Source organism: Zea mays, chromosome 8 (genome assembly GCF_902167145.1).
Source record: "Zea mays cultivar B73 chromosome 8, Zm-B73-REFERENCE-NAM-5.0, whole genome shotgun sequence".
Taxonomy (NCBI): Eukaryota; Viridiplantae; Streptophyta; class Magnoliopsida; order Poales; family Poaceae; genus Zea; species Zea mays.
This window is the reverse complement of record NC_050103.1, coordinates 135,645,913-135,658,227: the sequence shown is the minus strand read 5'-3', so window position 1 is coordinate 135,658,227 and position 12,315 is coordinate 135,645,913. Positions and strand designations below refer to the sequence as shown.

Genomic DNA, 12,315 nt, shown 5'->3' with positions numbered 1-12,315 from the left:
CTGCCAACTTGTGTGCCGCAACTAGCTAGTACACACTTTGAGAGGCACATGGAGACGAGTAAACAAGAGATCTAATGGAGCCATGGAGATTGGTCCTAGTACTAGCAGAGCACCAATGCACGGTATGCATGCACCATACCAAAAATTCGATGCAGCACCCATGCATGTTGGCAGTTAGCGTGCATGCATTCTATCTTTATCACCAACAGGCCGGACAATATATACTCTATATAAATTCCTCCCAGTTCGTCTCACTGCGTTTGCATGCCTCAGAGTTGAGACCATCATGCATGCAGCATGATGAGCGACGAGTGGATGAAGTTCTCGGATCTCGATGCGCCTGGCCTCGAGTTTGGAACGGAATCTATCTAGGCTAAGTAAATCTAGTACGTATCTAGTAAGCAGGACAGAGAAGTTTGATCTCTCGATGTCCATGACCAGAACATGTAGAAGGCCGAGAAGGACACTCATTTGTAGCTAGCCTTTAGTTCAAAATGGCCAGAGTAAACAGTTTTATGGCGGTCAGGAAAAGAAGAAATATTATCTACACGTACACAATGTGTCGTCTATATAGTCATATAGATATAGATCAATCCAAGTGCTGAAGTTAGTCAATCTCAAGCTAGCAGCAGCAACAGCAGCTAGCAAGTACGTCCAATCGATCAGCTAACAGTGTGTGTAGTGTAAAGAGTAGAGGAGCGTTTTTTTTTCACTTAATTGGGAGTGTAAGCAGCAGTAATACGAGGAATCCAATCGATCGGCTACAAGAAACCACCACCCCGGCCGGCGGCGCAAAACTGAAAAAGTCGCAACGCCCGGAGAGGGGGAGGGGCCGGGGGGAAAATGCTAGCTTCCCGGCAGATTTACAGTGCGGCTTCTTGATTCTCTCAGCGGGGATGGTGATGGCTCGACGGCGGCGGCGGCGGCGGGCAGTACCGGAGGGAGGAGGCCGATGGGGCGGTGGTGGCAGCTGTCGTGGCGGTGTTGGAGAATCCTGATGATGCTGCAGCGGACGACGGCAGGGCGGCAGGAGGAGGAGCTGCTGCTGCCACCTGCCATGCCCAGCTGGGAACAGCCCCTGCAGGCCTCCTGTGGAGATCTCCTGATGCACTCATCTGCATTGGTGCAACACAAGTTCATTCACTGACATAGTACGATTAGGATTGACTCAAGAACAAAATGAACAGCTCAGTGATCCTAATTAATAATACTTTCTGATGATCCAAGCTTGCTCCTGTCCCAAGTATCATATTTTCTTTTCGCCTTTCGTTAAAAAAAACTCTTTTCATGCATTTTGAAGGAAGGTTTGAAAAATAGTCACACTTGTATTATAAATTAACACATAAATATATAACAGACAGGACAGTTGACCGATGATTTGGTAATCCGGCCTAAAGGTCCTTGGAACAGACAGGTTTGAACTGCTGCTGCATCTCGATCAGTAGCTGTCACCTAACCTCATGGTTTGTGAAGACGAAGAAGGGGTGAGGCGGCTGCGCAGGCCAGGCCGGCGGATGCTCAGCCACGAGAGGAGACAGCTGACGAGGGCGGCCCGGTAGCTCAGAGGGAGCATCGTCGATCTGCATCATCATCAGAGGGCAAAAGGATTTCGTTATTTTGTGCAGAAGCACAAGTACGTACATCAGGTAGGCAATGAAATTCGACAAGAAAGTAAACTTTTTTTACTGGTTTTGTTTGATACTAGCTTGTCAAGGTATATCTATCGTTAGCGCTTGCCTTGGTTTTCTTCAGTTCGGAGCCCTCGAATGGTCCGTGGTGGAGCTGCAGACCTAGGCAGCTGTTCTTGTCTCTTTGGGGGCTCGGCTGAGATATGCTCAGGTTCAGATCGACATCAGCAACTGCAGAAGAAGCAGTAAGATCCAAGCAGTTTAATAGCCAATAATACCTGAAGATATATATATGCAGAAAGAAAATACGTACCTTCAGTCGGCAGCTCCCCGTGATACGTGCTCGGCTCGAAGTTCGTCACGGCCTCTCTGCCATTGCATTTGATGGCGGCCTTGTCGTAGGCTCTGGATTTCGAAGAAAGAAAGAAAAAAGACACGAAGAGGAATCGAGTCGGTACTCAACCCTTTGGAAATTAAAAGACATGATTATGCATATATGAACGGCAGAATCCAAGATGAAGAACCTTGCAGCCTCTACTTCGCTGTCGAATAGCCCAAGGTATATGTACCTGCACCCAAGCACGGCGTTCCCACCGGTGAGGATTGGAGGAATTCCCTAGCCACTACTTCCCTTTTTTTTTATCTTCTGATTGAAACAACCAGCTACATACATAAACATGCAGCTAACCTATGTATACTTTTACTGAACAATACATATATACTTATATAGTCAACCAGTACTAAATCCTACATATATAGGATTAGGAGGAAAGGCACAACTAAGGTTGAATCATCACTGCATGCTATAAAAAAAAGAAAAAGAAAAGAAGCGTTGGTTGGTTCTTACTTCTTGCCGAGGAACTGCCCCATGCGCGCCTCCCAGCGGCCGCACTTGTGCAGGGTGACGCCTCTGTACCTGGAGCTGCCTCTCGAGAAGCCGGTGCTCTGACGGCGCAGGACGTGCACGAACTCCTCCTTGGACAGGCTCCCCATCTGCTTCATGTCGTCCTCGTAGTCGCTGAGGTTGAAGTTGATGTCGGCGTCGACGCCGCGGAACTTGATCGCCGCCCGGTCGTACGCCCTGCGAGTTCCAGGAGCCAGAGACTCGTTAATCAATCAATTCGGTCAGAGACTCACATGACGAAGAATTCTGGGCGTCCAGTCCAGTGCGTGCCTTGCAGCGGCGTGAGCGGTGTCGAATCCACCTGCGTATATCGGCCAGCAGCCGGACCACCACTGAATCGGTTAGCTAGGCCATTCGAGATGGGATGGGATAAGGAACTAAAAGGGGAAAAATCTTTGGGAACGCAAAAGAGATCTGCTCTTGCTCACCTAGGTACACCTGCTTGCCGCAATCCCTGCGTCGCGGGAGAAGAGGAGGAAGACGGAGAGTTTGTGTCAGAAATTAATGAGAGTCGGAAGCAATCGGTGTGGTGTGGCTAGTTGTAGACAGTGGTAGTACTGACCAGATGTGGGACTCCCAGCGGCCTGTGCGGCGGTAGAAGGTGACGCCGCGGTACTGCGAGCTGCGGGAGCGCGGGCCGCGGCGGCTCTTCTTGGCCGGCGGCGGCGCGGCGTGTGGGTGCGGCACGATCCTGGGGCCCGGCGCCTGTTGCTGCTGCAGGTCGGCGCGGAAGAAGCCGAGCTCGGCCCAATGCCGCGGCGTCGGGGCCGGCGGACCGGCGCCGGCCGGGAACAGCTCGCGGGTCACGAGCTGCTGCTGGTGCTGGTGGCGGTGGCGAGGAGGAGGCGATGGCGTGGCGTCCTCGTCCTCGTCCGCGCCGGCCGCGTCGCTATCGCTCCGGATGAGGATGCTGAACTCCAGCACGGCCGGCGTTGAGCTAGATCCCTCCTCCGCCGGCGCGGGCGCGCCGCCCGCCGACGCCGCTTCCGACGCGTTCAGCACCGACGACCCCGAGTCGCTCGCCTCCATCTCCACCGGCGGCGGCGCCTCGGCCACGTTCAGATCCAACTGCATCTCCTGCTCCTGCTCCCCTCCCCTCCAAGCTTACAACTCGCAAGCGGCAGCCCGCCACCGATCCCCAGTCGCAACTGGGCTGCTAACTACCTGGCGAACTGGTGGTGTCTACTTCAAGAAGAAGAACCAGAGGAGGAAGAGGTAGAAGCAGGAGAGTGCCGAGTCGTTGTTGCGGTACATTTAGGCTCCACGACCGCGAGAGCTGATGCCTCCTCACTCCCGATCCCTGACGACCATCCTGCACGCAACCCCGGAGACTGCAGGGGCGGCACGACCCTAGCCACTGTACTGTCGCTTCACGACTCAAGAACACCGTACCCGGACCACCAATCAGCAATCTCAGTTATCCTTTAATTTCTTTCGTTCCTAGCTAGAGCTAGCAAAGCTAGGGGGTGAAGAGGACGACCGGTTAGCTAGCTAAAGGCGGCGGGTTTTTTTTTACAGGAAAGAACGGGGGTCTTTCGGTGCTCCGGCGGCTGGCCGGCCGGCGGTGGCGGTGCGCAACGGAGCTGAGGAAGGAGGGTGGGGCGGAGAGAGAGGAGAAAAGGAGGCGGGTAATATATAGATAGAAGAGAGACTGGGGTCACCGGCGGTGGGCGGTGGCAGCCGGTTAACCTTAAAATCCTTCCTGATTTGGGCACCCTGCTCGGCCGATTTGGTGGGTGGGGCTGCCTGCGGGCCTGGATTTGTCATTTCTCCACTCCACTGGTCCACTCCACCCCCACCCCAGTAATGAAAGCACGAGGAGAGAGAGAGAAAGCAATGGGTCTCGGATGACGATGATACGATCCTTTGCCATGCCTTGTTGCCTTATGGCTATGCTATTTTGTGCTGGGAGAAAAATATCCTCCTATCGTTTGTCAATGGGGAATTTTTCATCGAATTTGTAAACCCACACCCAGAAGCGTCCTCCCAAGTTGAGAGGCCCTGTGCAAAAGATAGTAAAAAAATATTGGACTATTTAAAATTGTATTCTTAGTTTTGTCACTTTCCACATTTTTATCATTAAATGCGATTTTACTCAGTTTTGCTCCTCTGCTTTATAAAATTTAGAATGTCAACATAGCAATTTTTTAAACAAAATCTTAGAGGAAACTCAACGTCACGAATTGGTCACTTGCATCAAAGCATATTGACATATTGTCTACCTCTTTTAACTGTGTCTTCTTAAGATAGTGACAATAAGATCTCAATCTTTTTTATCTAATGACTACAATGTGCTGGAGGTAAATAGTTTGAATAACAATAAGAACAGATCGATTTCAACGCTTTTACGATTCTATGCTATATGTTGGTAAATATTTTATATAAAATAATATTTTTTATTTATATTGTATATAAAGATTGTTATAAATTTTGGGGCCCTATGGTTTTGGAGGCCTTGTGCGATCGCACGGTAGGCACGCCCACAAGGACGCCCCCGCACCTATTCTGATGAAGTTATACTCATCCTGATTCTCATACTTATACTCATCATAGGTATAGGATTCATCATATACTCATCCTCATTTGGATATCGAGTCTCCAATGGGTCCCCATACCCTGACATGAAAATGTTGGTCACTCGTTTTTAATTGTTGTACACAATAAAAAACAAGGCAACACATTATTAAAAAAGATGTTATCCTTCGTACTTAAAGAGTTTGTCCTTCGGGACATCCAAGTAAAGTACGAAGGTTATTATATATAATATATAGGATTGTCAGAGGATAAAGATAAAGATTACACACATGGCTATAACAAAGCTAGATAAGATTACTTATCTCAAACAACTTGGGATTTCTTTCTTTATATGAAACGAATTTACAATAGTACCTTCGGCTTTTTGATGAGGAGAAAACCCGAAGGTACTTAGAAGAAAAAGGATTATACAGAGTTGTTCCTCATTGTTCCCAAGAGGCGCCTCATGCAGGGCACTATTTATCTATTTATAGTGTGGTGGTACAATTTCGTGTAAAGTTACAAACATGTCCATAAAACTTGTTCACATAGTTTACAAATTATGTAAGGGCAGTATCGTCTTTCTGTCTTTTTTGCTTTGGATACAGAGTCTTGAAAACACCATATCCCGGCCTTGTTCCACTTCTGCCTTCGTTTCCTTGTGTTGTTATGACGAAGCTAACATCTTCGTCTTCCTCCATGTCCTGCTCCGAAGGTATTCAATACCAAAGCTCCTGCAACACTTAAGGATGTGCTAACAACCAATGGTTAAATGTGTTTTTGAGGACCTTTGAAAGACGAAGGACCCCAACAAAAAGCATTATCACATACATATGACATTATGTCACATTCGTTTTTAGAAGACAAATTGGATGTGAACCATGTACGTGCTAGAATTAGAACTGACGTACACAACGATTACATAAATGAACATCATTGCACAGTGTTCAAATAATGATATAAAGAGGTATTAACTTATTACTGAAAGGGAAATGTGCCTTTGGGCCATTTCTATAATGTTTTGGTGATTAAGTGCCCAACACGTTTAATTAAGTTCTTATGTGCCAAATAAAGTGAGAAGTGAAAATCAAGGCAAAAGGTATGTTTCTAGACTTGGTGAATTGTTTTATGTACTAACATGGTTATCCAAGTGCTAGAAACAGTGACTAAAAAAGAAGGGAGAAAAAGGGAAAAGCTTGGCTCTGTGCAGCCAATCTTGTGCTCGGTCTCGCACACGGGACTGTCCGGTGGTGCACCGGACAATGTCCAATGGTGCACCGGACAGTGTCCGGTGCGCCAGGCTGGTCCACTGTGAACTCGCCGCTCTCGGGTTTCGACGGCGGCGTACGACTATAATTCACCGGACTGTCCGGTGGTGCACCGGACTGTCCGGTGAGCCAACGGTCGCCTGAGCAACGGTCGGCCACGCAATCTTCGCGCGACACGTGGACTGCTCCAACGGTCAGCTGGTGCACCGGACTGTCCGGTGTGCACCGGACTGTGTCCGGTGCGCCAATCAGCCCAGAGGAGCAACGGTCGGATATGCCAAATTTGGAAGGAGATCGCGCACCGAACAATCTACAGGACCTGTCCGGTGCGCCACTCGACAGAAGGCAAGGATAGCATTCCATGTTGATCTCCAACGGCTCTTAGGTGTCTTGGGGCTATAAAAGGGACCTCTAGGCGCATGGAGGAAACATCTAAGCATCCACTAAGCATTCTAAGACTCCCACACTCCGCCTCCTCGCATTTGATCGATTGTGTTAGTGATTTGAGCTCCGTTCGAGTTGTGAACTCTCTGTGCTACTTTTCGAGCTCAAGTCTTGGCTTGTGTGCGTGTGTGTGCTGCGAAATTGTGTTGTGTGTGCGTTGCTTCTCCCAACCTTACTCCGTGCTTTCTTTGTGATCCTAATTGTAAGGGCGAGAGACTCCAAACTGTGGAGATTTCTCGCAATCGGGAAGATACTCTAAAGGAAAAGACCGTGGTATTCAAGTTGATCATCAGATCACTTGAAAGGGATTGAGTGCAACCCTCGTCCATTGAGACGCCACAACGTGGAAGTAGGCAAGTGTTACTTGGCTGAACCACATGATAAAATCGCATGTCTCTTGTGATTGCTTTCTCTGTGATTGTTTTGTCCACAAGAACTCGCCTCTCAACTACTTAGTCGCACTAACACTTTTATAACTAAGTTTTGTGGCTATTTAGTGTTTAATTTTACAGGATCACCTATTCACCTCCCTCTAGGTGCTCTCAATTGGTATCAGAGTCGTACTCTTCATCTAAGGGACTAACCGCCCGAAGAGATGGATCCTAAAGAAAAGGGGATGGTGGTCAACGACAAGGAAAAGGAGTTCGTCTTCAACGAGCCAAGAGACGACAAGCCTACTGACTCAGGCTCGAGTCAAAAGAAGAGAGACGGGAATAAGAAGAGGCGCATCAAGAAGATCATCTACTACGACAGCGATGCCTCGTCTTCTTCACCACACGACGACGACGACTCTTCAAAGAAGAAAACGGTTAATCAAAACTATTCATTTGATTATTCTCGTATTCCATTTAATTCAAATGCTCATTTGCTATCAATTCCACTTGGGAAACCTCCACACTTTGATGGAGAAGACTACTCTTTCTGGAGTCATAAAATGCGTCGTCATCTATTTTCTCTCCATCCTAGTATCTGGGAGATTGTTGAAAATGGAATGCATTTTGATAGTACTGACAATTCCGTTTTCATAAATGAGAAAATTCATAAAAATGCACAAGCTACTACTGTCTTGCTAGCTTCACTTTGCAGGGATGAATATAATAAGGTGAGTGGCTTGTACAACGCCAAGCAAATCTGGGACACCCTCAAGATATCTCATGAGAGAAACAATTCCACTATGATCACAAAGATGGAACTAGTGGAAGGCGAGCTGGGGAGGTTCGCGATGATAAGAGGAGAGGAGCCAACTCAGACCTACAACAGGCTCAAGACTCTCATCAACAAGATCCGAAGCTATGGAAGCACAAGATGGATGGATCATGATGTTGTCCGACTCATGCTAAGGTCATTTACTGTAATTGACCCCCATCTTGTCAATCTTATTCGCGAGAATCCCAGGTACACCAAGATGACGCCCGAGGAGATTCTTGGAAAATTTGTGAGCGGCCACATGATGGTGAAGGAGGCTCGATACGTGGACGATGCTCTAAACGGTCCACTACCCGTCTACGAGCCTCAACCTGTTGCTCTTAAGGCAACCAGTAGCAGGGAGGCGCTTCCAAGCAAGGTGGCACAAGTGGAGGCTGCTGGCCTCAACGAGGATGAGATGGCGCTTACCATCAAGCGCTTCAAGACCGCGCTTAAAGGACACAAGGAGTATCCCAACAAGAACAAAACAAGGGGAAAGCGCTCCTGCTTTAAATGTGGTAAGACTGGTCACTTTATTGCAAATTGTCCCGATAATGATAGTGACCAGGGACAAGAAAAGAGCGGGAAGAAGGAGAAAAAGAAGAACTACAGGAAGGAAAAGGGCGAGGCGCACCTTGGAAAGGAATGGGACTCGGACTGCTCCTCTTCCGAATCTGACGACGAAGGACTTGCTGCCTCGGCTTTCAACAAATCCTCACACTTCCCCAACGAATGCCATACATGTCTTATGGCCAAGGAGAAAAAGTTACGTGTTCGGGACACACCCAAGTACACTTCATCTAGTGATGAAGAATCCTCCGATGATGAAGTAGATTACTCTAGTTTATTTAAAGGTTTAGATAGAGCCAAAGCACAGAAAATTAATGAATTAATTGATGCTCTAAATGAAAAAGATAGATTGCTAGAGAAGCAAGAAGATATTTTGTATGAAGAGCATGACAAATTTGTTAGTGTTCAAAAATCTTTTGCTCTAGAAATTAAAAGAAATGAAATGTTATCCTCTGAGTAGTCTGCTTGCCATGAATCTGTCTCCAGTTTAAGGAGTTTAAATGATGATTTAAATGCTAAGCTAGAGGAAGTTAATAAATCTAGTTCATGTGTAGAGCATGTTTTTATTTGTAATAGATGTAAGGATTTTGATGTTGATGCCTGTAATGAACATATTGTTTCTATTACAAAATTAAGTAATGAGGTGGCAAGTCTTAATGCTCAACTTAAGACTTGCAAGGATGATTTTAATAAATTGAAATTTGCTAGGGATGCCTACACTATTGGTAGACACCCACTACACCATGACACAATATTGCCAACGGATTGTCTGATGGTAAAACACCTAAATAGCGTCGCACAGTCCGTCGGTAAAGAGCTTTGCCGACAGATAATGTGTGTCGGCGAAAGTCCTGTCGGCAATAACCTTTACCGATAGACATAGATCTACCGACAGACTACCTGTCGGTAATGTTTATATTATTGCCGACAGACATATCTTTGCCGTCAGACAAATTTGTGCCGACAGATTCTTGTGCCAACAGCTTGTGTGTCGCTAAAAGTCTATATACCGACAGATTGTCTGATGTTATTCCCTATGTGTAGTTAAAAAAACATGTATACAAATATATGCTAATGAAACAAATAATAAACTGATTATGATGCACATTACAGGACAACTTGAATAATATGTAGCTCAGAATATATGAAATTTGATTACTAAAAGAAAGAGATCAATCTTTGACTTTGAATTCCAACGTATATTGTTTTGGAACACAATTTGTGTGATGAACATATAAAAAAATAATAGCATACATGTTTTCTAAATTCTGAAGTGAACTTTTAGTTCAATTACATGCAAAGTCTAAAGATTCATCTAGCTAGCAAACTAAAATCTCTCCATCAGCTGGGTGATGTTACGCCAACGGCTAGCATGCATGCGAGTAATCATTTTTTCACACACTTCAAGCACTCCTGATTCTTGCTTCCAGCACCTCCCCTACAACATATTTTGATAATTTGTCAATTACTATATATATCAACAGGTCTATAAACTCCCAACAGAAAATTCAAACTGAAAGTTTAATAAAAGTATTAAATTGCAAAAAGTTCGGTGATACTGCTGATGAAAGTAAATCACAAAGATGAAAGTAAATCACAAAGTTCGGTGTACTGTAGATGAAAGTTTAAGGGTGAATGGAGAGATGGAGTTTTATGAAGTCATTTAGGTGGGCACATACTATACCTTGACAACAGCAGCATGCGTACTTTGTCGGTATTAGCAAAGATGGGCCAAAAGATCACCGAATAAGTTCTGAAGAGGACGAAACAGAGACATGATTTTGGACATTAAAAATTAAGACAAAATAGAGACAACATGCAGAAAATATATGAAGAAAATAGTATGAAATTTATGGAATTTCTATGTAAGGACGTCGCTTCAGTTAGCTCACTCATCCAGATCAAACAACTGAACTTTGGTTCCTCTAGAACCTCCTTCACAGATTTTGGAGATTTAGGAGACAGGGGGCGATCTGGCTCAAAGAGGCATGCTCACTGTTGGACACAAAATAGAGCCTCTCGAGCATGACAAGGGACTCCTATATATCCATAGTGCCTCTCAGGAGTATGACAACAGTTAGCTCACTCATCCAAAAGCTATGGTCACGTTTGGTTAGCTCTACCAAGGACAACTAGGCTCCTCCGGTGCAAGCACACATGATTGGTTGGGTGCGCTTGCAATCTAGCCAGGCTGAGCATGTGCAGAAGGTTCCGCCGGGCCTGGCTCTCTCTGTGCAAGATTTTTATCCGTTTCTATGGAGCCTGGCTAATCATGGGAACCAAACAAAGACTCTGTCAGACCAAGCTAATAGTGTATGAGAAAGCAAACAGATTCTTTGCACGAGCCAGGAAAAATTGCAAACGATAAAATGTGGCAGAATTGCTTCAAGAAAAGGCAGAATTGCTTCTCTATCCATTATCCTCGTTCTGAGGCTATGCTTCCATCCAACACAGAGCACCAATCCTTTCAGGTTCTAAACTTTATAAAAGATCGATCCCAGAAAGGCTGAGTTACAAATCTTGATAAAACAGAACCCAGGAAGATCGATCCCAGGTACATTGATGGCTAAAACATCAAAAGAGAAAAGAAACTAACCTAGGTCTAGTCAGGAATTTTGACTTAGACTAAGTAACTTGGACAGGGACCCCTAGACTTGGAAGACCGACTCAGACTTAGCTAGGTTCAAGAAAGTTTGGTCCACACATCATGATCAGAACAAGTGGCGCCTTCACTAAAAATACAAGTCTAAAACTAAACTATAAACTGTTGTAAACTGTAAACTATTTACCTGCTGTAAACTAGATGTCATTTATTTCAAGAGTCTGAAAACATATTTTCAGGCAAAATATTTACCTGCTGCTGTAGAACCTTGGGTCAATGTTGATTTTTTGTTACGACCCATCTAAAAATACAGAACATTAGAAGCTTGTTCCATTAATTACATAAATAAAAGACAAGGTTGTAGTATTACCTTGTTTGTTGGCCATGCAACGGGCATAAAAAGAGCATCCCCCATACTCTCTACACCTAAGTATGGTCGTGGCAGAGTACTTTCCCTTTTTAGCACGCGAGTCACAAAAACCTGTGTGAACTCCCTTCCAAGAGGAACATCTGCAACCTTAGTGGTTGGGTCGGTTGAGATAATATTTGCTATTGCAACAGGAACTTCTGATCTCATCATAGAATATAATATGACTTCTTTACCAACCTAATAAAATATGCGAAGTAAGATTACAAAGTTCAAATAATGAAACATAAATATGAAGTGATAGATGAGAAATTACATGATTATCGTCTGCATTTTGAGGTGATCCATGATTTCTTTGAGGTACCATTGTTGCAATGTCTCGCCTGCGACTTTGCTCTTCAATAGTATTAACATCTTCACGATTCCTTAGACGGCCCACAGTGCTTGCAACTCGCCTAGTAAGCTGCAAGTCATCTTCAACCATATTTTGTGAATAGTCATTACCATTGTAATCATGTGCCACCTCATCTGACCGATGCACCCTTGAGTTCTAAAGAAAAATAAAAAGGGAAAAAGTGTTAGTGAGATAAAGGAAACAAGCCTAATTAACTGGATAGACGACGAACTGCTCGATATATGCTACACTGACTAAACATATGCAATAATATCACCTGTCGAGAATTAGACCCATGTTGTGATGGGCTTTCTATATGTTTCACCCCTTGAGCTGCTACCATCATTTGATAAATTTGATCCATTTTTTCTTTCATTTGATTCATATCCTGTCTTAAGGCTCTAACCTCTTGCTCAGACTGACTGCGAGCTTGCAATGC

General features: G+C 45.2%; 1 protein-coding gene and 1 long non-coding RNA gene across 3 annotated transcripts; both read right to left on the bottom strand.

The window, feature by feature from the left end:
- Positions 1 to 538: 538 nt before the first annotated feature.
- Positions 539 to 4,463, bottom strand: LOC103635944 (APETALA2-like protein 1). 2 transcript variants are annotated; one of them, XM_008658314.4, is made up of 9 exons: positions 3,095 to 4,463; positions 2,961 to 2,986; positions 2,803 to 2,833; positions 2,476 to 2,709; positions 2,153 to 2,197; positions 1,942 to 2,033; positions 1,738 to 1,859; positions 1,458 to 1,580; positions 539 to 1,115 (listed from the first exon to the last, which is right to left on the bottom strand). In XM_008658314.4, exons 1-9 carry the CDS (start codon positions 3,604 to 3,606, stop codon positions 888 to 890), a joined length of 1,413 nt encoding a protein of 470 aa, XP_008656536.1. In that variant the 5' UTR covers positions 3,607 to 4,463; the 3' UTR covers positions 539 to 887. The 2 variants fall into 2 exon arrangements, with proteins under 2 accessions (XP_008656536.1, XP_008656537.1); XM_008658315.4 differs by lacking the exon at positions 2,153 to 2,197.
- A 5,200-nt stretch (positions 4,464 to 9,663) lies between these two features.
- On the bottom strand, positions 9,664 to 11,416 carry LOC103635943 (uncharacterized). The gene is made up of 3 exons (XR_002264134.2): positions 11,368 to 11,416; positions 10,198 to 10,266; positions 9,664 to 9,951 (listed from the first exon to the last, which is right to left on the bottom strand). It is a non-coding gene; the product is annotated as an uncharacterized lncRNA (long non-coding RNA).
- Between the last annotated feature and the right edge of the window lie 899 nt (positions 11,417 to 12,315).

Excerpts from the sequence above, each read along its gene's own strand:
- LOC103635944 (XM_008658314.4), bottom strand. The coding sequence starts at position 3,606 with ATGCAGTTGGATCTGAACGTGGCCGAGGCGCCGCCGCCGGTGGAGATG. Across the intron at positions 1,581-1,737 it reads CCGAACTGAAGAAAACCAAG|ATCGACGATGCTCCCTCTGA; the intron begins GCAAGCGCTAAC and ends ATGATGATGCAG. Across the intron at positions 1,116-1,457 it reads TCGTCTTCACAAACCATGAG|ATGAGTGCATCAGGAGATCT; the intron begins GTTAGGTGACAG and ends GCACCAATGCAG.